The 26198-nt window shown below is 40.4% G+C and overlaps 1 protein-coding gene across 2 annotated transcripts in view; it reads left to right on the forward strand.

The window, feature by feature from the left end:
- The window catches only part of Fbxw7 (F-box and WD repeat domain containing 7), a 151822-nt gene that overhangs the window by 113818 nt on the left and 11806 nt on the right, over positions 1-26198 (forward strand). Inside the window, exons 1-4 of one of the 2 annotated variants that reach the window (XM_021643881.2) lie at positions 13233-13681; positions 15897-15979; positions 19017-19158; positions 25535-25669. In XM_021643881.2, the coding sequence (XP_021499556.1) occupies positions 13412-13681; positions 15897-15979; positions 19017-19158; positions 25535-25669 (630 nt within the window). In that variant the 5' untranslated portion in view covers positions 13233-13411. Of the gene's footprint in view, positions 1-13232; positions 13682-15896; positions 15980-19016; positions 19159-25534; positions 25670-26198 lie in introns of those variants that run through there. The other variant, XM_021643880.2, reaches the window with a different exon arrangement.

Consider the following 26198-nt stretch of genomic DNA (forward strand, 5'->3'; position numbering starts at 1 on the left):
TTTTTCAATAGTAAAATTATTACAAACTTTGTTAGAAATTTTTTAGTTCTTTTTTTCTTCTGACTCTCACTATGAGCAGTTGTATTTCCGTCCCCTCCCTTGTTGTTTGCAGTGCTTCCTAAGATTCCTGTCAGAGTAGCAGAGGGCACAAGTGGATGTGATGCTCTCCAGACCTGTGGATAAGTTCCTCCTGTTTACTAAGTGGGCCTAGTAAATGGGGGCGGGGGGGGCGGGGGAAAGCAGCCTCATTGGGTAGTCAAGGCTAAACAAAAGAATCCACAAGAAGTGCGGCTTTGTAACCAGAGCCACTGTCCTCAAGCCCATGTGGCTAAACAGTGGGATCAGCTCTCAATATCAGTGTCTTACTTTTACTTCCGATATATTAATACTTTTTACTATTTTTAGAGTTAGTACTTTGAATATTTTTAAAATTGTGAGAGAAAATGTATAGCATCCATTTTGAATAGTCAGGCATTTTTTAGTTTGCTGAGTGACTGGTAATCACTGCCTATAGAAAGTGAATGTGACTTGGTTCTACTTACATTATGTAGATTCATTCAGTGTGACAGCCATGTATAAAAATTAACCCCTTATGTCTATGTCAATGAGAAAATGATATGTGACATCTTTGTGTTTTGTTTAGGGATTCCCACGTGTTCAGAGTAAGTGTGTCTGCTTGAAATACCATTAAATAGCATTTTCACAAGTGCTATAAAAGAATTGAGAACAGTTTGTTGGTTCATGTGTCCTGTCCTTTCCTTCACTGCCACTAGTCAGTGCCTAGTCAGTGCCTTCCGTTCATGATTTTAAGTTTTGAAACCCTGTCTTTTCCTAAAGCCCCTCAGATTCGGTAATTAAGAAGCGGAGCACACTTGTGAGCATCTTTGAAGATGATCAAAGTGGTGCTCATTACTATGTAGGAAGAGACTAAAGCTTTTGGAGAGCTGAGTTCAGATATTAGCAAATGGACTTAACATTGAGACCTTTCTGTGGTGCACTGTGCTTTCTTCATTCTGTTTGAGTCCTATAAGGGACCAGGCTTTAACGTCTTCTGTGTCAGATGCCCAGACATTATTCTAGTCTGCACCCCTGTTTAACAGCTTATCAGCTATGTTCCTGCTGCAACTGCTCCCCGGAGGGGAGGTGCTGCTCTGCTGTTCTCGTATTAGCTTTGTTATCCTGCAGTATCTCTCAGCTGCTCACACTCATTACCATACAGCTGGTGTGTAGAGATGAGGAGGGAGCAGGCAGAAGTTGTGCTGGCTACAAGAATAAGAAGCTCTTTTGCAGATGGGGTGCTGGCAGATGGGGCATGTGTTTGAGCAGGTTTTACTAGTGATGGAGGGTGCTAAAAATCATTCTGAGAAAGTCCAAGGTCATGGTTATGAATTTAGAGTTTTTGGGTTGTTCAGCTTTGTACAGAACAGACCTTTTTAGAGACCTAATTAATCCAAATGTGATACATGGCAAGCCACCACTCCAACAACATCTGATGAGCTTTTTCTTAATATATTTTACCTTTCGCTAACATGATTTGAGAAGCATTGAGCCTATTAACGTCTCTTACCAGTTTGTGCTGTCATAATCTTAAATATATTAAAAATTTTAAGCTATATACAGAAGTATATGCTTTGAAAAATTCAGTAACATTCAGTTTTGCTATATAATGTTAAAATATTAGACAATGAAGTGGCAGAAAAATTGGAAATACGTGTGTAGGGTGTTGAGTATACTAAAGATTCAAATGAAGTGTTTGATAGATACTTGAAAAGTTAAACAGAAATGGTATGGAGAGAGGGTTGTCTTTTGTTAAAATATCGTGTGCTTATTTTTCATACCCATAAAATCATATCAGGTCGGGTTGAAATAACTGTCATCACTTACTTTTAAAAAGTATCAGCCAGGCAAGGTAGCAGATACCTGCAGCATCAGGACTTGGGAGGCTCAAGCAGCTTGATGTGTCTCTGTCTGCACAGTGAGCACCAGGCTGGCCGGGGCTGTGCACCCAGACTACAGAGAAAAAGAAGACAAAAGGTTCTTCAGCGGCTGCTTACTCCTTCTGACTTCTTTTTATCAACTGGAGTTTTTTATATATTCCGTCTCAGTGGAAGATGACTAAAAAGAACAGCTAAAGCAAAATCCAGCTAGGCAGTTGTAGGTAAAGCGTGCAGTATCCACTTTAATTTTAGTGTAAATAGAATTCTAATTTTGTTAGTGGAAATTAAACTATATAAATACACATTACATATAAAATATAGATAGCTAATTTCAAGGTTTGTAGTACATGTTTGCTTATAAACTTTTATGCTTAGAGTAGAGGCACAAAATTCTGTTAGTGCCTATAAATAATTAAATAAAACTAAATGAGATTTTCAGGAAATTTTGTACAGTAATAAACACTGTTAATGTATGGTCCATTTATAGTGAAAGTTTATATTCAACTGGCACTTTTAAAGGTACAGGAAGTTCCAAACCATTCCATTGCCTTTTCATCACATATCAAATTGTATTTCCAAGACATAAAACTTTTTCCTAGTGAGAAAATATGTAAACAAATAATATTATAAATAATATATAATAGTATAGATTAATAGCTAACATTTAAAATTTTTGTAGGTCTGTGTTTATTTGGTAGAGTATATCTTACATTGCCAATGATTTCTTAAAAGTTTTATTTGTTGATATGCTACTTGTACAAGAAGTTTGGGAAAAACTCAGATAGCAGAAGCATCAAAATGGAAATGCTTACTGCTGCCATGAAACAAACTTCTCATTGGGAAGATGGACAAATAATGAAGTCACAGTTTACACTGTGACTAGGTTCCAACTTCACTGTGATTAAGAGCATTTGCATGGGGAGCTGGTAGGGAAAACCTTAGAAGTAGCCTTTATGTAGGTGATTTTCACTATTTCCTCTGCAGGCCTGAGCATCTGAGCTTCAGAGCCAGTTGGGACGTGAAACATCCTTGTTTGGGTGTCCCAGAGACACTTCCTACCTCCTGTTCCTCCTCTCCTGTCTCCAGAAAGCAGATACAATCAAACAGCAACAAAAAAGGATCCTTGTTGTGTCATTTGTTGGCTTCTATGCGGTCAAGCAAATAAGAAATTTGATGCTATCTTTGATACTTCCCTCTCCTTTATTTCTGTCATCTGCCATCAATATGTCCTGTCAGTTTTGTATCCAAACACCCCAACTGTTCATCCCTGTGTATATGTTACTACCCAGCTAGGCCAACCACTGCTGCTTCTTGACCGTCCAGTGACACGTCCTGCCCGGGGTGTGCCCGTATCCTCTTTCAGCCATTCCTTCAACCTTGCATTCAGAATCCTTGATCAGGGAAGGATATCTGAGTATATCCTTTACTGACATCCAGTAATAACCTTTTATTGCTTTTATGTAACATAAAAATTCTTTAGAAAGTTTTGCATTATCCAGTCCTTGCTTATTTTTCTACCCTTATTCTGTGCCACTAATCGTGCAGGGCGTCCCATCCCATTATCCACCCGTGTTCAGAGAATAGCCATCTCTGAACCCCTAGACTGGAACGAGCCCTTAGCATTACCACACTTCTAGCATTCAGGGGCATACAGCAGTCTTAGGGCCTCTGTGTTTGCTTTATTGTCTTTCTTACCCTCCTACAGCATAATCTCGAGCCATGAAGTTGAGTTCACACTTACCCTAGCTAACACAGACTAGGTAGCACAACAAGTACTAGTGAATGGATGACTGTGTCCGCGACAAATAAATCTGTTTCTCAGAATTGTACAGTCAGGCGGGATGAAGCCCAAGATAGTAAAGTATTGCATAAACTTACAGAGATGCACATTTACTGGCAGTGATGTTTGCTGTCATTGGAAGGGGTAAACTCTGCCTGGGTCAAATTGACACTTATTAAATCTGGATTGACTCTTAGAAAAAAGAATTTGTGTGATAAAATCAAGAAGCAGGGCCAGAACCAGGTGTGAGGATGCCCAGTAATGGAGAGAAAGGGTCAGAAGTAGAAGGATCATGAGTTCCATGCCAGCCCAAGCTACATAGCATGCTCCAAGCCAGCCTAGGCTGCATAGTGAAACGTTGGAGGAGAGTAAGTGCGGGGGAGGAGGGAAAGGAACACAGAGAGATAGCCGAATTTATTCACTGTGCTTGTATCGAAACGTCCCATGCCAGGCCCTGTGGATCTGCACATTCTGCTTCTACATCCAATATTGTTAGATTTTATATGAAACTAAAAATATTTAGAATCAGATGAAAGCTGCAATCTTCTTCAAGTATATTTGGATTGGAGGATTCAACAAATAGCACTTACATCTGTTTTCTTTGGTTAAATGCTAGGATTTGTCATTCCCATTAGTTGCTCTTGGCATTCAGATCGTTTTAGTAAGGATAGAAACCTTGTAGCTTCTTTGAAAAGGTATGTCACTGGAGATCCTTCAGTGTATCCTGGTCCCCACTCTTGTTAAGTATTTCCTTAGAAAATAAATCACAGTACCATGAAGGAATGAAGTAAGACATAAGTTCTTCAATGCACTGGCAAGTCGGCTCAACAGATGAGAGCGCTGCTGCTCCTGCAGAGGACCTGGGTTCGGCTCTCAGCAGTTCTTCTGGTGCCTCCCCATCACCTGCAACTCCAGCACTAAGGGATGGAACACCTGCTTTTCCACCCTCACAAACTTGTGTACATGTGATGTGCGTAGGAACGAGCAGGTGTGTGCTATGTATGTGCATACACACGTAAAAATAAATGAGATTTTCATTTTTTACATGTTAAGGAATTAAAAAGGAAGCAAACTTCATGTGTTGTGAACAATTTTAGACTTCTTCCTCTGCCTACTGCTAACTCGCCCAGTCAATGTATGGAATGCCAAGAATAAAGGAAGTTGTTCTTAGCAAGGGGGTGTTGGTAAATCCATACATGTAGGATGTATGCATGTCCGTAAGCACATGCAGCCACCAGCTGACTAGTTTGTCTCTGCTCTATGTCTGCCGTGGCTCTGGTGCAGATTTCATCCAATGTGATATCTTTGCATGCCAACACAGCTCAGAAAACATCCTAGAATATCTGAACTCCCAGTATCTCTTGCCTTAATTTAGAGAACTCTTCTTTCATTCTATAATTGGAAGCCATGAGGTGGGTTCTACTACAGTATTTTTCTGGCCCTAGGGAATTGTGTGAACTCTAGACCTCTTTCCTTATATTAAATAGGGGTTCTTATCATACCATCTTCTTAAGGCTGTAGTACAGTTTTCATGAGTTGGTGAACAAAAGCTCCCAGAGGAGCCTGACGTAGTGAGCTCCTTTCCCAATGTACATTTTCCTAAAAGGGCATCTTTGATTAAAGGAGTTGCTTATTCAAATTAAAAAAGAATAACATACATGTGTTGCCTCTTTGATTGTGGCCACTGACAGGACACACAGTCATCTTAAAGTCTGGTGACTGTTTCCCTTTTATTGTTTCAGGGTGAAATAATATCACATGCATTTCCCATAAATTTCTCATAAATTTATCTTTTTAACTGAATGTGTTGTCACATGACTTTAGAAGTATCATTTATTAATTATTCTTGTCTGTCTCTTTATTGAGCTGTCTGCTCTTCCTTGAGAACTGGGAGGTCTTCTAGGGTAGAGACTATTACATCTTGCTCAGCTTTACATCCTTTTTTGCTTAATGTCTAGATTTTGCTAACCTTGGCTCACTGCTTCTCACATGTGGTAATGTAAATTAAAAAAACTAATAATTAATTTAACCCTTATGTAATTTTCCACCTTCTCCTTCATTGTTTAGAAAATGGGAACCCAGATTGTGTTCAGCTGAACTTGACCACATTGCAGTGGAGTGGGGTTTAGAGGGGCAGTGATTCCCAGCAATCACCTTTGCTGGGCTACCTGTGTATAAACAGTATAGCGATTCTACAAAACACAAGTTTTAAAAGGAATAGATTACCAGAGGTAAATTGTAACTTGGCCTGGCAAAATCTGTTCATTGCAATTGTTTGATAAAAGCCAGGTGAGTGAAAATGTTTTAGAAAGAACCATTTAATTTCGCCTTTGTTGATGGTGTTGTGATCATGTTGATGATCAAACCTTCACTTATTATCTCTTGAAATATCTTTAAGATGTTTTAATGTGCTGGGTTTTTTTTTTTATAATTTTTAAAAGAGAGGCTTAAAACATGAAGAAATTATTTATCTGTGAGTGTATGTCTTCATCTCAAGAACCTAACAAATACCATGATTTTAAGATGATGTTGAAGTTGGACATCTTTTTGATAATTCTAAATTTGTATTTCAACTATATTCTTAATAGTGTTAATTTATTTGGAAAATTTGTGTATATGCTGATTTGTAAGCATTTAAAATGTAGTTTTCAAAGGTGCTCTTAAACCTAATGTGGTGGTTCTAGCCACCTTCCTCATCCCAGGGCAGAGCTGATCCCAGATCATCTGCAGCGTCTGCCCATCCCCGTCCTTCCATCCACGGCTCAATGTGACTACTGGAGAGCTCAAGACACCTTTCCCCAGAAAGAGCCCTTTCCAGTTAGGGTTCACCTGTGACGGCAGTTAAAGGGGAGTGGGGAGTCTTAGACACTTGGGCGTCTCTAGGATTTCTTAGTCGACATTTTAGATCATGTGCTGATTTTTTTTTTTCAATAATTTTTTATTTGATAAACTACTTTCATTATTCCAATCTAATACATTTGGATCAGATACATTGATTCATTCATTGAAATTGAGCTCTTCATTAGATGATGTTTAAATATCAATCACTTTTTTAAAAATTTTTTTAACTTTTATTAAATACACTTTTTTTCACTTTGTATCCCCCCATAAGCCCCTCCCTACTTAAAGAAATGCTCAACGTCATTAGCCATTAGGAAAATGCAAATCAAAATGACCCTGAGATTTCACTTGACACCCATCAGAATGGCCAAGATGAAAAACTCAAGTGACAACACATGCTGGAGAGGTTGCGGAGAAAGGGGAACCCTCCTCCACTGCTGGTGGGAATGTAAACTTGTGCAACCACTCTGGAAAGCAATCTGGCGCTTTCTCAGACAACTAGGAATAGCGCTTCCTCAAGATCCAGCCATACCACTCCTAAGCATATATCCAAAGGAGGCTCAAGTACACAATAAGGACAGTTGCTCAACCATGTTTGTAGCAGCTTTATTTGTAATAGCCAGAAGCTGGAAACAGCCCAGATGCCCCTCAACTGAAGAATGGATGCACAAATTATGGTACATGTGCTGATTTTTTTAAGTGAGTAAACAAAATGAATTTATAAATAAAGCATTATGTCAAGCTCTGCTGATGGCTTGTCTATCTCCAGCAATGTAGTCAACTTTGGTAGTCACTGAGCTATCTCCTGCTCACTGGACAGAACATCAACTGTTTGAGTACTTAAGAGTGAGCGGCAGCAGAAGATGGCTCAGTGTCCATGAAGCAAGAAGCTGGTGCTGTTTGTTTAGTAGCCTGTAGCCAATGCAGAGGAAGTATTCAGTGTTTCTCTTAGTAAGTGGAGTAAGGCTCTATTCACAGGCATTATTCATGATTAGAATTTCAAAATTTTGCTTAACAGGCCAGCTGGGGCTATGTAGTGAGACTCTGTTTCAAAAAAAGGAAATTGAATAAAACTATTATTTTAAATTCTAGAAAATTACCGAGTTGATGAGAAGATACGCCTATTTCTAAAAGTTCAGTATCTACCCACCAGATGTTGGCAACTGAACACAGTTGTCAAAGTCAGTGAGCCGACCATAGCAAATCACAGAGCTGCGGCCAGGACAGGGTAAGAACACTTTGGTTGAAGGTCTCTTTAGCTCAGGTGCTGTGATTATGCTCTGTGTTCTTTTATGGTCACAGAGAATAGTTTACAATGAAATGTCCTTTCAGCTCCAATAACGGAAACTAAGCACAGGTTTTATTGCAGTAGACATTTGCTAAGACAACACACTGGCAGATACCATAGAGTCATTGGTTATCTGAGCCCTGCCGCTCTCTAGAGAAGTGAATTGTCAAATGAGAATAGAGAAAGCAGGAGAGCAGGAGGTAGGGCTGGGATGGCAGCTCTGTGGTTCTCACAGAATTAAATTAGTAGAGGTAAAGAAACCCCAAATGGTGCTTTACAAATGGTTCACAAATGGTAGCTGTGGTTGAGGGGGTCCCCTGATCTCAAGTTCTCTTCTTGGTGCAAGTTCAGTGGGCTTTGAAATAGCTGCTAGATTTGAGACCTGTTTTGTGGAGTAAGTCATGACAACAGGAAGGAGTAATTATTATATGGAACTATTGAATACAGTTGTACTTTCTACCATGTCTTTTCATGTGGGTGTGTGCTCATGTTTAAGTGTGTATGTGCACATGTGCCTGCAGGTGAGTGTGAAGGCCACAACTCAATGCAGGCTGTGGTCCCTTCTGTCTCTGCTCCTTGATTTTTGAGATGCAGACTCTCACTGAGTCTGATGCTGATTTGTCTGGGTAATCTGGGCTGCGAGCTCTAGGGATCTTCCAATCTTCTCCCCCTCCCCCAGAGCTAGCATTACAGACAGGCGCAGCCTCAGCTTGCCTGACTTTTATATAGGTGCCAGTGATCCAAACTCAGCCTGTGCTTGCGTGCCAGAGACCGTATTGCATCTCTTCTTTCAAAAAGTCATGATCACTTTGTGAGTGACCTTCAACATTTCATTGCTGAGAATACACAGAAGAATATGGACAGACATTTCTTGCAGGCACGTTGTATTGAATCATTCCATTTTAGAAGTCTTCTAATGATTCATATTGCACTTTCAAACTCCTGATCATAGTCTGAAGATCCTTCATGTTCTGGCCTGTTCTTACCTCTTTGACTTTGACCTTTTACCATCGCTTCAGCGTAGACAGACTGGCCATGTCCTTGCTGAACCTGAACCTGGGCTCCCAACCCTATCATTTTGGCTGAAAAGTTGTCTCCTAGGTGCTGCCATTCCAAAATTACTCTATCCTTGTAGTTGCTTACTTGTTTCATAGCACCATCTTGGAGCTGATATGAGCATCTTATGTTCATTTCCAAGGATGTTTGTCTCTCTCTTCCCACAGAACATACACACTCCATTCAAGTACTGTGCTCATGTGTACACAAACAGGTGCTTGAAGGTCAAGCTTGCTTGCTTATTGACAGGTAAGGAAAGAAGGAGAAAGCATACAGAGCCGTTAGCGTGGCCACCATTAACATTTTTGTATTTAGGCTTTTCTTCCTTCTCCTCAAGGGGCCATTTTTGAACTTCAGAGTAGCCGTTCCCCAGTTCGGTGTGCAGTGAACAGAAGTGAGGCACACATTTTAGAAGGAAACGTTTGTGTCCAGGGTCATAGGAGGGAGAAGTATGGGGTAAAGGGCTGATGGTAGAACAGGATGAAAAATTCTAAACAAAGTGTCCATTTTTGAATAGTAAGGGTCCTGTTAGTAGGAGCAATGAGTCATAGTGGCCCCTACCTCCCTGAAGTGCACTGAGGAATAGAGCATTTTAATAATAGTTAAGAAAGCTCATGTAAACTCAGTAAATTAATAAAAAAGAAATCTTTCTGCACTATTCCCCCACTATACTGTATTCAAGAACACAGCTTACTCCAGGCTGAGTATATCTTGAAACAGACCTCTTATCAGTCAGTTTCCAGTTGAAGTGAAAAAATGCAGTCTTCACGCCTGCTTGTACATTCCTGTAAGTTCTCCTCGTACAGAAAGGTGTGGGGCTCTTAAATGAGGCAAGGTAGATTGGTAGTTAAAGAACGATGTAGCTTCACCATGGGGTGACCGAGTCAGGAGATGGGACATGGGTTAGCCTGTAATAACCCCGTTAAGAGCAGTGCGTTAGTAAGGTTTTGAAGCTTGGTTACAGCCTCAACATGCCTGGCAGTCCTTTCTTTGATATAGAAGGTTTGAACTGTCCCTAATCTCAATTCTGTGCTCAGGGCAAGACAGCTAGGTGGTAGGTAGTTTCCTGTTCCTTCCTGGAATGCTGTGATGTCATGAAGACATCAGAATACGAACACATCCCCTTACTACTATAGGGTAGAAATTATTTTTATGTTAGCAACGTAACTAAGAAAATAGTGCTGATAGTACAGCCAACTAATCATATTACAGTAAACTTGTAACTACTAAGTATAATAGATACTAAGAAACATACACTTTACATGTATATACATAAGTGCACATTACTAAATCATGCTTATGATTACTACTGCTTGCTTGTATGTTGTTGTTTGCTACAGATTTTTTTTTATGAACCTTCAAGGAGTAATTATTAGAAAGTCGTGCAGAAATAATGCCAGAGTGCTGTGACAGAAGACTCCCAGGACTGGTTAGGATGACGTGGAGCAGCGGTGGAGCTGTGTGCTGGAAGGGAAGTGGAGGGCCTGAAGGGCAGAGGCGGAGGATGAGTGTTCGCTCTGCCTTGTGTTGACACCGTGTGCTCTCTCCACTGGCATCCTCCACAGGCAACTGTGTGTGTTTTCTCACTATGCTTAGTTTTGCTTGTTCTTGTCTGTAACCGCAACAGAGAGCTTCTTCTCTTGGACTAGCTGTGGGTAAGCCTTCCTCATAGGCTTAGGCTCTGGGTCGGAACATCTCTGTGCTGCCTATTTCGGAGTTACTGCTGCCATCCACTTGTATGCCTCCAGCTCAGAAATTGTTTGCCTTGCTAATAGACTTTAAAATAATGCTTATAGGTTGTTAGTGCAAGGAATGTGTTTTACGGGATGAGAAAATTGTTGCCTGGGTGAAACTACATGAAAATTTACTTTATTGTAATGAAAACATTTTTACCGTGTTGAGATATTCTAAAATTGTGTACAACTCATATCAGTATTTACGTAGCTGTAGTAGTAACTCACCAGCTAATCTTTTTGATAAACTTACTACTTGGTGTTATAGCGTAAGGCAAAAATACAGAATATGCTTAGAATTACGTAAGAGCATAGATTAAAGTTCTCATGCCTTTTAAAAACACCTTACTAAAACCTGCATCAGGTGAGTACTTGAGGCCTCTTAAGCTAAGACAGTCGGCAGCCACACGGATGGCTTGATTCGCAGTGCTCATGTGTGGAGTCTCGCGGTAAGAAGGCACAGCGTGAGTTTCACTGATAGTACTTACAAGGATGTTGGAAAAAATTTAGCTTTACTTCGTCACTCTGAAGTTTTATTAGAAAATTGGTTAACTAATTTTGCTTGACCAGTTCTTTACAGCTAAATTAGTATTGTACAGTAAGTATTGGGAGAGTTGTTGAAACAGTTGGTAAATGGAGGTCATCGTTAGGGATTATACCCGTCCATACTTTTCACTTAAAGGAATGCATTAATAGGTATTACTCCCAACTGATAACCTTGATAGATGAAGGAATCAGGGAGGGTTAGACTTGCCAATGTACTATTTTGATGAGCTTTTGTCAGCAAGTTTTCTTGTAGCTTCCTGGCCGTAAGTTGCAGCCATGTAAGCCTGAGAACATTTCCTTTGAATATATAAAATTAAGGTGTTTCTTCTTTAAATAGCATACATTTTGAGACTGTATTCCATGCTGCTAATGAATGTTAGTCTCTGCCCTCCTCAGTGTTTGGCAAATGTTAATACAGTTGGAGATGGGCCACAGTCTTCGCTGACACTGAACAGGAGGACTCCAGCCTGCTCTGCCCTCCGCCCCACTAAGCTCACCCAACACCGGTTCTGCAGGAGAGTCAGCTGCTCAGTAGTTTTCTTCAGTAGTCTGAAACAAACAAGATAGCTATATCTGCTGCTGCTGTTGCTGCTGTTTTTGTTTTTTTTTTTTTTTCCTTAAATCCTGAATCAACTAGTTAATAAGTGTCTGTGTATCATTTCCCAGTTATTGGACTTTTCTCCCCTCAAAGCAAAGTTTCAATTTAAAGAGCTTCCCTTTGAAAAGAAGGAATTGATTGCTAGGAAGAATCATTTTTGCTGAGCATGTGTGTACATACTGTGTCTAACAGGGATGAGGTAAGAACTAGGAGTATCTGAGAAGATGATAGACAGTAGAACATAATTTCTAGCAGAGAATCCAAGCTGTGCATCTTCATAAAATTCTCCGCCTTTCTTTCGGTTGAAAGTAACTGCTGTTGTATTGAATGCCTTAGTTATAACGGTAGACGTTTTTAAAACAGATATTTCATGTAGGATCTTACCATGCAGATTAAAATCTATTACTTCAAATAGTGGGGTTCTTGTTCTGAAGAAACTAAGTACTCTAAATAACGATAGGTACATAGCTTACTTGTAATAAGAACACCCGTGGGGAGGGCAGGAGTTCGTTAACTGGGCTCCTGATAATAGCAGTCTTATCCAACAAAGTCTTATCGTGGCTTCCAAGGGCAGTTGTGTAGCAACTTGCAAGATGAATACCTAAATCTGTACAATAATGTCCTAAGAAAAATGTTGCCTTTGGCAAAGTTAGTTTCTGTATTATTACATAAAACGTCCTTTTAATGCTAAGCAATGTGCATTGTCAGAATAATTTTTTTAGGTAAATTACACTACCTCTTATTGACCCAGGGTGGACAAATGTCAGAGGGTCCCCAGTGAGCAGGGGGCACGTAGAAAAAGTAGCCGTCAGACAACGCTATGCATTAGAAAGAACTGGTTCATCTCTGATGATAATCCTCCTTGTTCCCAAGAATCTATATTTTGAAAGCTATATTTTATATATATGTATACCTACATATATGTGTATATATATAAGGTAAGGCATAAATATGTTCATTAAATCTCAATATGAGAGACATGCCAGCTGAAATATTTCTTATATTACATAATTTCTGTAAAAGAACCTTTATATTCAAAACTGGTTTACTTTATGGGCAGTTCCCCAAAGAATACTGAATTTTTCCCTTTGGATTTGGAATCGTATCGGACTGTCCAAGCTACTTGAAGAATATGAGCAGTCTCTGCCAAGTCCATACAGTAGCATGACAGTTAATGAAAACAGCCTGCTTCGCCTCTGTTGGGGGGTGGGGATTACCCAAATACATTTCATTTTCAGAATGTTTCTGGAAGGACTTATTTGTGGTAATGCCAACTGCTATTTAAAACTCGTCAAAAATGTGGGTTTTACAAAACACAAAAATAACGTCCGGAAAGTTTGGAAGGGTAGAGGGGCTGTGGTGTGGGGGCGGTCCCTGCTGCCCACGTCCGCCCTCTGCTCAGTGCGCCGTGTGCTCACGGGCTCCCTGGAGCAGATCACCATATAATTGATGTGCAGTCTGCATTGCTGAACCCTGGACTGCACCATTCTGTGTTCAAGGGAAGATGTAATCTGATCCCTCTGCTGCTGAGGGAGGAATCTGTTCCGTCAGGGCTTTGACAGGGCACAGTCTCCTCCAATAATCTTGTGGGTTCTCGCTCATTATTCCCCGAGTTTTCCTCCGTGGAGCTGCATGCGTGTGTGCGTCCCGAGCAGCGTTCTGGTTCTGAGCTGCGTCTGCTGCTGCTGCTGGGGACTTCTGCTGCCGGTTCTGCTGCCTAATCTTCCTTTGCTGGCGTGCCTGAGCATGTCCACGTTAGAATCTGTGACATACCTACCTGAAAAGGGGTTATATTGTCAGAGACTGCCAAGCAGCCGGACACACGGGGGCACGGAATCCCTGAAGGGGAAAAATACAGAAAATATGGGTTTCTACGGCACATTAAAAATGATTTTTTACAAAGTAAGTATTCTGTTTTCTTCCTGTGGTGTGTGGTTGTGTGTGTGTGTGTGTGTGTGTGTGTGTGTGTGTCTGCCTGCCTGCCTGCCTGCCTGGGAAGGAAAATCTGTATCATCAGAGATGGCTGCAGTATCCTCTAATTTTGGTGGGTGGCTGGATGACTGCTATTCTGTTTTATTTCATGAATGTTGTAAGCAACTATAGAATGACAGTATGAGCTGGGAGAAGCTTTAAAATAAAACGTATATTTCCATCTGAGAATTTTTTCACTAAAAATGTATCCAGACTTCAGAAATGTGGCTCCGTTAAATGCTGACCTGGAAATAGTCAGCCTCTCTTGGCTTTTCCTGAACCTTTCTGTTCAGTTTTCCTGTACCATAGACAAGCATATGTGTCCATTAGTTAACTCTTGAAGTATAGTCACTGAAATGTATATGGTTTATATTTGAAGAGATTATACTACTCGTGGTACCTTAAAAAATTACTGATTAATTTTTGGTTGTAAAGTCAGTATTTTCAGTTAACAGTATGTAAAAGACTTGTATAGTCATTCACAAGGTGCTCTGTTTTATAAAATAATTTAAACATAAACCTTTCTCAGTGATTTTCTTGATATATGTTTTAAATATTTTATTCATTGAAAGATCCTAGATGGAAATAAAGTTTGCTTTCAGTGGCAGATGGCATTTGTACCAGCATATTTACAAGACGTTCTGGGAAGTTCTGAAAGCCAGTGCCACTGACTTAATTCATATGAGTGTCAGAGATTCTCACCACGATCGTGAAAGTCAGTTATCAAGTTCTATACTGACTGACCTTCCTGATAGATTCATTTGTGAAAATGTACATGTCTGTATATTTGTGAATTCTACATGTAGGAGCACATGGCTACCTACATATGACAACGTTTATATTATTTATGTTTGTTTCTCAATAAAATTATGTACAAAGAGAAGAAAATAGTATATTTTGGAGATCATCTTTAGATGATTTGAGTATACAAACTTCCAGAGGGAAGAAAGCAGCCAGTTCCATTTCCCCCACTGGGTATTTCATAAACTAAGCAGTAAATCGTGCATAAGCTTCTTGAACCTTCACCCCAAATCATCCAGTGTTGACTGGAGGACTTTCTCCATGATGAAGCCCTTGCTGTCCCATCTCACAGTTAGAGGCTTTTTAGTGCTTTTTAGTATCTACAGTATATTTGCTGTGTTCCGTGTGTTCCTGTGTGAAGCAGTAGTTAGGGGTTCCATCTTATTATAAAGACGAAGATAGTTATCTCCCCATAGCACACAGTGACACAGGAACTAGTGAGTACACGCAAATCAAAGAGAGGCTGTTGAAAGAGAAAAAGTTGAACCTTAAAAGATCTTATTTTCTAGTTTTGACATAATCATATGGTCAAATGTCCTACGTTGACTGATAATGAACTGCAAAAATGGATTTTTCAATATCGACATTGACAAAATGCAATTTTGGATGTATTGGTAGCTACCATGGCATGGTGAGAACCGTTAAGGTGAATGTGCTGGACATGTCTCCTACATCATGTATCTCGGTCACAACTCACTCTCTTAAGTCCTGCTGCTGCCAGGAGTGTTGTCCTGCAAGGGCTGTGCGCTCTGCACGTAGCCGCTGATGGCTTTTCCTTCAGCTGTGCTGGAGCAGAGGCAGTCTCTGCTGTCAGGGATGCCAACTGTCTCTGTTGCCCCGCTACTTGCTTTCCTTATGATCACTCTTCAAGATCAGCTTATTTACATTGCTCTCTACCTTCCTATAATGATATGAATGTTTAAAATTCAGTTACTTGTATTTCTAGTTAGAAAAATTTTTAATTTTAAAGAATATTTTTAAAGAAAAATGAAGACTTGTAAGAAAGACATATTAAATATGGTTGTTTTCTCTGTGTGCTAATAATTTTTTTCTTGTTATTAAACTAAAAAATGTGGAAAGTATCACTCTAAGGATGTGATGAATATTAGCCTCTGACCAAAAACTGTTGTTCCCAACAGAATACCAAGGAAGCACTACCTATCCGGTCTGTAAGAGTTAAAGCAAATAGAAAAAACTATGTAATGTATTTTCTATTTAACCTACCAGTAATCACCATTGTAGACACATGTAAATTTAACACTTGAAAAATATTAACGTGCAGACTCAGAGTCTGATAATGGACAAGGTAATTTTTTTTTTTAATTTCATCTGTTTTACCTTATAGATGAAAAGAAAGTTGGACCATGGTTCTGAGGTCCGTTCCTTTTCTTTGGGAAAGAAACCGTGCAAAGTCTCAGACTATACCAGGTAACGTTGAATGGGGAGGGGGCGGGGGGGCGTTTCCAAGCATTTCTTTGGGTTTGTTCTCACAGAGTAGCGATGCTCCTGTGTTCAGTGTTGCTGCTGTTGTACCGCATTTTGACATTACTGAGATGGGGAAGGGCATCAGTCTAAGCCAGAGCAGAGGGTCTGGTGCGGTCCAATCTGCACTTCCTCTAACGCACTGGTGCGGGCAGAACAAGATGTTAAACTCACAATTTTAGGGATTTCTAAACAGTAAACCATGAGATCTGAGTGTGAGGAAATGTCTCTAGTTACTATAGCAACTGCTGTTCTAGGGTAGATGCTTACATACACCAAGTTGAAGATAAATTTATTAGCATTAGGCAAATCTGTCTCCCAGTTACTAAGTCTTGCTTCATAGACTGAATGTGTTGGAAACCCCCATCTATCGGCTTGATTGGTTTAAGGTTTTAACACCTACATTTCTGCGCTTGTAAAATAGTTCCCATAACAACTAAATACAATTGTAGTCTTGTTTCCTGCCTGCTTCACTCCCTCATTTTTGAATTTTCATCAGTATAAAACTTTGCTCACGCTCAAGCTAATTAGGCTAACTTAAGCACAATATCTCATTTCCCAGCCAATTAAAAATGGCTTTGGACGTCACTTGGAATGCTGTATTTTAAAATTTAAATGACAAAAGTAGCTTAAGAACCTTTGTGGTCTCCTCCCCCCCCCCCATTTTGTATAATTGTCACTTTTTTTGAATAACTGGTCAAAGTGAACAAGAAAAATTCTAAGGACATCATGGTTATGATTTTCTATTTCTTTTTCTTTTAGTTATTTTATTCTATTGCCTAGACATAATTTTTCTTAACATTTTACAAGATTGTTAACCCCCCTTTGTTTTTACTTCATTCAGTTGTAGAAATTTTTTTAAAGCTCCTTTGTAAATTTAAAAAAATAAATTTACACACAGAAAGCTCTGGAGAGATGGTGTACAGAAAAGAAGAAAGCTTCCTTCTCCAGAACAGCTCTTCTCCCCGTCTTTCTCTCTGCGGTCTGACGATCTCACTGTTTTGGGCACTTCCACCAGAGGGTGTGGAGAGATAGAGAGACAGCTAGAATGTTCATTTGCTTTTCCTCCTAACCGTGATAATATGTTTCTCAGATGAGAAAGCTGAGTTGGCTGTTAAGCTAATTGTAAATGTAATTTTTTAATGCACAGATTTCAGTCAGTCTACATTATTTTGATCTTCTATTAAAGACTTAATACCAAAAAAGTATTAAATGTTCAGTTATTTCAGAATGGAATTTGGGCAACAGAACACATTTTCATAGAATTTTAGTTGCTTATTTTTATGGTGAGAGAACAACTGCCTTTTCCAAGGAAGCGCACTAACACAGACTGAGAACCAGCACTACTTCCACATCTTTGTCAGCTCTGTCATTCGGCACCATACATGTTTGATATGCAGTAATGCTTTAACAGGGCGTAAGATGAAACTCATTTTGTTGTCCCGGGTCTCCCCCGCCTTAGGAAACTCTAACTATTAACACATCTGGGGTGTTTGTTTGTTTGTTTGTTTTTTGATTTTGATTTTTAATTTGAAAGGAGGAAGGGATTGATTTACTTGTTGAACATCAGAGAGTGTCTTAAACAGATACTGAAAGATTCAAAGGTACAAGCATAAAGATTTTTTTATAAAATGCATTGATTTAGGCATCATTTTAAAAAATTAACACTATCAGATGTTGATAATCAGTTGTGATCGTACAGCTTATATGTGTTCTTTGGGTTTCTTTTAATTATTTTTCATTTTTGTTTTTTAACTTGAAACAAATTCGCTCTAACTCTGCTTGGCCTGGAACTCAATCTGTAGCCCAGGCTTGCCTCAAACTTGGGATAGTCCTCCTATCTCATCCTCAAGTCCTCTGATAGCAGATGTGAACTGCCTGCTCTTTGGATTTAAAGCACCGTAGTATCATAGCTCAGCGAACCGAGGACCCTTCACAGATGTAGTCTTGTCCTTTCAGCCCTGCCTGTAGGTCGGCAGTGCTCTCCTTGCCGCAACAGGAGATGCCCCAGCCGGCTTAGAGGGGCCACCACCCACGACACCACAGATGTGGCTGTGTGCTTCCTGCTGAGTGTTCGCAGAGAAAGTTTCAGGGCTCACTCAGAATCACTGTACTCGGCTCCACATTTATTTCTTTAGTTTGTGTCATTATCTCAAGTTAAATTATTGGATAAGAATGTTTCAGCAATCTCTTTCCCCTTAATTTTGCCTGACGGTTCTCTACGCTTCTTTTGAAAAACTGCATGTCTCTTCAAGGCTGCTACTACCTGATACCTAGGCTCAGGTTAATAAGTGGCAATTTAAAATTAGAGATAGAGAAATATTGTAAATAATTTTAATGCATCAGGGGTAAGCTTTATGTATAAGCCATGAAATCCAAAAATATTTTTATCTGAAGTATTGATAACATTAATACTTTCACATTTCTTTTTATAAAGAGAATCTAACCTTTAACTACCTGCTTGAAGAGCAGTTAGGGAAGAAGGAGCTGTCTGCTCTGAGGCCATGTTTGTTAGTCATTTACTCACTCACTGGAGGTTAGGGTTGGACTCTGTGCACTCAGCCTTTGAACTACTACTGATTACACTGCAGCCCTACAAAGATCTTACCAGCAGTGGAGAGGTTTGTCAGGCAGTCTTCCATTTGGTCGCCAGTAGAGTTGCTGGGAGGGTGACAAAGAAGAAACGTTGTTGTTGTTACAGTAAGACCAGATGTGGTGGCACACGCCTATATTTCTAGCATTGAAGAGTTTGAAGTAAGAGAATTGTGAGTTCAAAGCTAGCCTCGACTAGGTAGTGAAAGCATCTGCAGAGCAGGAGAAAAACAAGAATAGCAAAGTAGGCTTCGTGTATCCGTGCCCTCTGAGAATAGCCAGCAAGTTTGAAGAACACCAGACCATTTATCTGATTAAATCAGAGTTCACAGTTCTTCATTGAAACCTATCTTGGCTCCCACTCTTATTCTTTTTACTTATTCATTCTTAGTACCACTGGGCTTGTGCCATGTTCAGCAACACCAACCACCTTCGGGGACTTGAGAGCAGCCAACGGGCAAGGGCAGCAGCGGCGCAGGATCACATCCGTGCAGCCGCCCACAGGCCTCCAGGAGTGGCTGAAGATGTTTCAGGTGACTGAGCACACTGCTGAAATGCTTCCCTCAGTGGCTTGGGGTCGGGGGGGCGTGCAGAATTATTCAGCCACTTAAAAAAAAAGGGTTATGTTTTGTACTGTGCCATTTATGAGCATTGGAAATTTTGTGCTAAGTGAAAGAAGCCAGATGTAAAAGGCAATGTTTATTAATAAAAAGAGGCAGAAAGAGAGGAGTTGGACTACCTGCTGAGCGGTGTGTAGGGTGTCTTTTGGGGAGGGTGATAGGTGTTCTGGAACTGGGTAGGCATTGTGATCATCCAGAAAGGCAGGCATCCTGGGAATCCCCTAAGTGTACCCCTAAATAAGCAAGCCTGTTATGTGACATACATACATCTTTCAAAGTGAAAGTACAGTGCTTGTTGTGGAAGTGTGTATGTACGTACTTTATTACTTTCTAAGTAAGACCTTTATTTTCTGGTTTGGGTTTGGGTTTCTGTGTTATTGAATCATTCTTGTTTTCCGAACACATTCCTTGTAAATTAGGATTTGAGGTTAACTTAAGAACTGGCGGTAGCTTACCCTCCACTTCTTCCCTAATAGAAATGCTTGCTTGCATATGCCCTCAGTCTGCTCAGATGCCAATTGCTGTCTTAACTACGCTTTACATTCTTTGAACATTTACTGGGAAGATGAGTTGTCTTGAATACTATGGATTTTTATAATTTAAGTTAGTTAGGTTGTCTTATCTCTTCTTATTTGAATGAAAGACTAAATCAAGAGCTTAGCAAAACAACTGTCATAGATGAACTACTCAAAAGTTCTTTCCAGACAATTATTAATAAAAATATGATCCTAGCCACTATGCTAACATAAAATGAACACATTTCACTACTTCTGACTGCTTGAATTGTTAGGTATGTAATATACACAAGGAAATTATAATTTTAAAATAGATGTTGCTTTTGTCATTTCAAATATTTAAGGAGTCCTGTTATGTAAATCCTAACATTTTAAATACTTAGGTGCTGTCCGTACCTAGAAAACTTTTGCTTTTGTCTATAGCTGGAAAACTTAGGTGAAGTGACATGCTTTTCAGATGGGTTTGAACACTGCTTTGTGCCTTCTGTTGATTCCTAAAATACTAGCAAAGTGGGTTGGGGCAGGTGGAGCTGGCAGGTGTGTAGCCCTGGCTCTCAACAGTTGGTTTTTTCCCCAAATACTAAGTGAGGGATGGGCTCCTTTTGATGGCCAGTAGGCAGTTCCCATTCAAACAGCCTTCAGAATGTTGGTTGGAAAAAAACCCATTAGCAGGCTAGTCCAAGTAAGTTTTTTAAATATGCTTAGGCCCATTCTTCCCACAGCATCTTAATGTACCAAAATATTTTTTTTTCTGTAAGCCATTTATGATGTTCATTAAGAAAACTTTTTCTAGTACTGATTTGCAGTGGGGGCTTTAATGCTTTCTTTTCATAAGGCTGATGCAAAGAGTCCTGTAGACAGTGCTGCTTAGCTACCCCATACTTTATTTAATAAAATGTCCAAATGTTATACTTACTACATCTCAGTTTCAGAAATGTTAACTGTTAAAATCAGAATACCAAACTGTGATTCGCTAAAGCAGCTTTGGTCCTGTGAAAGTGTGTCTGTTTCCTATGAGTAGTTGTAGTGAGAGAGCTCATTTTTAGTTCACAGAAATAGTGTAGAATTAAAGAACTTATTTTTTTTTTCTCAAGACATTCTGAGGCAAAGAAATCTGTAGCAACTAAAGGTCAACCTGATAAGGTAGACACACAGCCTTACCCTTCTGCGTTCCAAGTTTGTCGCTGACATAACCCAGGCCTCATTGTTGTAGTCTGCCCTTATCTTAGCTAGGGTTTCTGTTGCTGTGAAGAGACACCATGACCACAGCAATTCTTATAAAGGAAAACATTAAATTGGGCCTGGCTTGCAGTTCAGAGGTTTAGTCCATTACAATTATGGTGGGGAACATGGCATCATGTAGGCAGACACAGTACTGGAGAAGGAGCTCAGAGCTTTCCATCTTGATCCAAAGGCATCAGGAGACTGTGTGTCACAGTGGGTGTAGCTTGAATATATGAGACCTCAAAGTCCACCCCAACAAGGCCACACCTCCTCCAACAAGGCCACACCCCCTAATAGTGGGGGTCTCATGGCCAAGCACTGAAACACGGGAGTCTCTGAGGGGCCCATTGAAACCACCACATTGTTGTCCCGGCTGGTTGTGTGTCAGCTTGACCAGCTGCAGTCACTGCAGAGAAAGGGACTTCATTTGAAACGTTTTCCATGAAATCCAGCTGTAAGGCATTTTCTTCAATAGTGGGGGTGGGGGAGAAGGAGCCAGCCCATTGTGGGTGGTGTTGTCTCTGAACTGGTGGCCCTGGATTCTATAAGAAAGCAGGCTGAGCAAGCCATGAGGAGCAAGCCACTCAGCAGCACCCATGTCTTCTGCATCAGCTCCTGCCTTCAGGTTCCAGCCCTGCCCGAGTTCCTGTCCTGACTTCCTTCAATAATGAACAGCAATATGGCAGTATAAGCCAAATAAACTTTTCTCTCCCAAGTTTGCCTTTTGCTGCTGCTGTTGTTGTCGTCGGTTTATCTGTGTTGTGTCTAGGCTGGTGCCAAGCTAACTAAAACTGGATTGCTTGCCTGGAGGCTCTTGATGCTTGAGTGCCCATCTTATAGACAGCCACAGCTTCACAGCAAAGTAGACTGGTGTGAGCTCATCTGTGAGGGATCATTCAGCTGGCAGTCTTTCTACAAATATGTGCCTGGGACATTTAATGGTGACTTCCCTGCCAGGCAACAAGCAAAATGGGAGTTCTTGTCCCCTCACTGTGCTCCTATTGCTCCTAAGGCAGTGATAACAGCACACGGTCCAGCTTCATCTGTTCTGATAAAGTGCTCTGTACTTCATTTGTCAATTGAATGGGAACAAATGATACACCACTGTAGATACCAGCCTATTGATGAAAAACAGACATGGAAACCAAAGACAAAGGCCAAAAAAAAAAAAAAAAAACAATTCAAAACAAAACAAAACAAAAAAACAACTTTGCACCATTTAAATTGATTCAACTTTATAGTGGCCATTGTTTCTGCTTTTTTCCATAGCCAGGAGGCAAGGTTTGTTTGATTATTTATGTAATTTGCGAATTAGCATATGGTTTTTCACTTAAAAAAAAATTGGAGTAGATAAGGACACTAATGGAATTAGCCCTTTATGGTTCAGAGGCATCGTGGAAGAGAAGCATGTATGACCTAGATGGAAAAGCTGTTAATTCAGATTTTGCCTTTGCCTCTTAACTAGTGGGTAATTTGTTATGAAGTCAGGGTTCCCTTCATTTTCATTTTGCATAAAGCAACTATTACACTCAAAAGTGTCCTCGGGGAAAAGAGGCAGGTAGGCACACAGTTGTACGTGGAGCCCAGTGGAGCCCTGACGACCAGCAGCTCTGCTGCTCAACACAGCTTAGAGCCTCAGTTACTGCGGGTTTAGAAGGGCCTGTCGGTGCCAGCTTCACATAGGACCCTGAGGGAGGAGGTGAAGTGCGAGCAAGAGCTCTTAGCACTCTGCAGTGTCTGAGCACCTTATTGAGCATTTGCGTTAGAGACGTGCTTGGAAAGGACTGTTAGACTCAGAACAAAACTCAAACAAGAAAGAAATACTTGTTTTCATATTTATGATAAATCTATATTGAAAGACTTATGAAATTCCATGCTAGATCTGAAATCACCTATATTTTTTATTTTACTTAAATCTTGTTAGTCAACAAAAATTAAAATCTACAAGAGAGTGACAAAACAAGGGCAGTTTTTGTTTCTTTGAGATTGTATTTGTTACAGCATGATTAAGAAAGCTTATCAAACCTGGTATGATGAAGTTGAAGAAATTCATGTATGTAGTCAGGGAAGACTAGAAAAAAGTACTCTGTTTTATAGTCCAAAAACCTTACATCAAAATAAGGACAGATTGAGTCTCGGGTTCTCTAGAAAGTTATCCCTTGCTCATGTTTCCCGTGTCGGGTCATGAAGCTGTCTGGACTAACAGGGAGAGCTGTCCGCAGTAGGATGGGAGCCATTTAAATAGAGACTGGGAAGCTGGGAATGCTGGCTCAAGCCTGTAGTCCCAGCAGGAAGGGTGGAGTGTGCCTCTAAACCCAGTCCAGACTACAGTGCAAGGCCCTGTGTCAAAACAGCTGTCAGGTGGACTGCAGTGCCACGCTCGGGTTAGAGAGGTGAGCTTTCTGCTCAGTGCTGCCCAAGATCTTGAAGCCTTGTGCCTGTGGGAATGGTAAGCACACCCTACCAGTGTTCCCAAGTGCTGTTGATGAGTTGCCTGCATCAACACTTGATGGATTGCTTGTATAAAAAATTAAAGTATCCTTGGAGTGAATTGTGGGCCCCTGGGCAGTGTTTGGGGACCTCTGTGCCAGACCAAGTTTCTCCTGCAGGCTTCAAGCTGTAAGCAGGCAAAGGACTTTGCCTGGGGAATAGAATAGAAAAACAAAGATGGGAAGCTGAGAGGCCATCCAAAGACCATTGGGAGGTCTGAAACCATCATGTTGAAGAGGTCCTGCTAGCTTAGATGTACAGTAATGACTAAGGTTTTGGTATGTTTTAAGATTTGCGGGTCTGTCTCTGAGCCCCTGCGTCTGCACTCTTATTCTGCCCGCAAATGCTTAATTAAAATGGCAGTTTAGTTGAGTCTGTATAGTTGTCCCTTTCCCAAAATGGCCATACTGTGAGGAATGTGAGTCAATAAATACGTAAATTTAAGTTATTTATCCTGTATGGTCAGTGACGAATCTAAATTGACCATGCTGCCAGATGGGTAAAACCTGAGGCAATACCTGAAATGCTGTGGGAGAAGACAAACAATCCAGTGCTTTCACTCATGTGTGGGGCCTCCATGTTGTATTTCAAACCTCTGTGTGTAGATCCATTCTGAGCACAGAGGATTCAAGATGAATGCTTGAGGTGAATGTTTTGAGCATTATGTGTGCAAGTAAAAGCAGAAGCGTGACTGACGAGAGCTTCTTCTTCACACTGGCAACGTGGATTAGGCCACGGACATAGTTCAGTACTGACAGGTGGGCGTAGTGCTTGCACCACCTGTGGCTTTTAAGAAGAGGCAAGGTCGTTATGGAATCTAAAGGAGTATTCCCAGGGGCTGGAGAGATGGCTCAGAGAACACTGGCTGTTCTTCCACAAATCCTGAGTTCAATTCCCAGTAACCGCATTGTGCCTCACAACCATCCAAAATGTGATCTGGTGCCTTCTGGCCTGCAGCACACATGCTGACAGAATACTGAATAAATAAATCTTAAAAAAAAAAGAGTGCACTTCAGTGCACTTCCTGGAAGCTCTGCGCTCATGTATCTTAGATCTCAGGGAATCCACCGCAAGTACTAGAGTAAGGCTCAGGCCCGAACTGAGGCTCTGTTCATCCATGTCCAGAATGGCCACAGTAACCCCCAGGGGTGTTTACCTCAGCACAGATTTACAAAGGCTTGCTTGGACATGCTTTCACTTAATAATTATGAAGTTACTTAAATGCTTTACGTGGTTATCATAAAATTCCAACATTTTAAATTACTCACATGGACTTAAAATTTTTCATTTTTAAGAACCATGGCTTTTCTCAGCAGTCATGCTCACTGGGAGAAAGATATTTAAAAAAAACGAAACAAAAAAACCCAACAAAACAGAAAAACAAAAACAGGTTGTTTTTTTAAACAAACTTATTTTTGAAGAGTAGTATATGTTTTTGCTTTTCATGAGAATAGCATTTTTTTCATCTTTTTGGTCTTTGTTTATATTCTAATTATGCAATATTAACTCAGCTAATCTTTACTATTGCTCGCTGTTTGTTATCAATATTTTTTATGAAACAGCATTTTTTTAAAGTTTGTAAAAGACACTTGCAAATATGCAGAATATCCAGCTATTATTTTCTTTCTAAATGATGTTACAGATCTCTTAGCTCTTAGATGAAAGCCTTATTCAAGCCATAAAATTTTATGGCTGTCCACTAAAAAAGAATATACAGAAAGAAAAATGATCTATCAAAATTCTTTATTTATTCAGTAGCCCAGATTGATGTTTCTAGAAGAAGATTTTGGTATCTGCACCAGTGTCTTGGGGTTAGATGAATGCATAACTATTATAATAAAAATAAATGTACATGTTTTTTTCTGCCAGTCATGACAGTGCTTTGTGAGAAAGGTACTCGGTTGACTTGCTGAAACTAAGAACTTGAGTTGCGTCAGTGTTCTGAGACAAGAGGCACGTTCCTGGTGCCTTTCCATGCAGTACCACTGCTCACACGTGGACGTTTGGGTGCATGGGGTCATGTGTGTGAGTCTGTAATGTCTCTGCTCCCTCTTTGGTAGAGCTGGAGTGGACCAGAGAAGCTGCTGGCTTTAGATGAGCTCATTGATAGCTGCGAGCCAACCCAAGTGAAGCACATGATGCAGGTGATAGAGCCCCAGTTCCAGCGAGACTTCATCTCCCTGCTCCCCAAAGAGGTAAGCACGGCCAGGCGCACCCCCACATGGTGCTGCCCAAGAACGCAGCTGCCCCCAGTTACACAAGCTTATTGCTTATTGTGGTTTCACACTTGGACAAACTGCTGTGTTTAGTGACGCAGTTATCACATACGGTATGCTTATAACCAAGGCACTTGTTTCTTCTGCCTAGAGAAGGCGAGGCTTCGAGGAGTCACTGAGTCTCTTTAAGGGTTTCCCTAGGTCATCTGAAGCCTGGCTGTAGTTATTATTTATAATGGGTGGTTTCAAAATTCTGGATTCATTAAGCAACAATACTATTTTTGTTCTTCTGTTAATTATTTATCTTATGTTTCTTCAAGACCAGTAGTTTTATGATTGCTGTATTTCTCTGGTTCTTACATTATGTAATTATTTTTTTAATACATAGAATTTTATGTATATGCTCTTGTGGCATTTCTAAATCATCCTCCATCTGAGAGACAGACAGGCAGACAGGGATGGTGGGAAAGAGAGAGATCGCATATAAATTACAGTCTTAGGGCACTTC

This window comes from Meriones unguiculatus, chromosome 2 (assembly GCF_030254825.1).
Source record: "Meriones unguiculatus strain TT.TT164.6M chromosome 2, Bangor_MerUng_6.1, whole genome shotgun sequence".
Taxonomy (NCBI): domain Eukaryota; kingdom Metazoa; phylum Chordata; class Mammalia; order Rodentia; family Muridae; genus Meriones; species Meriones unguiculatus.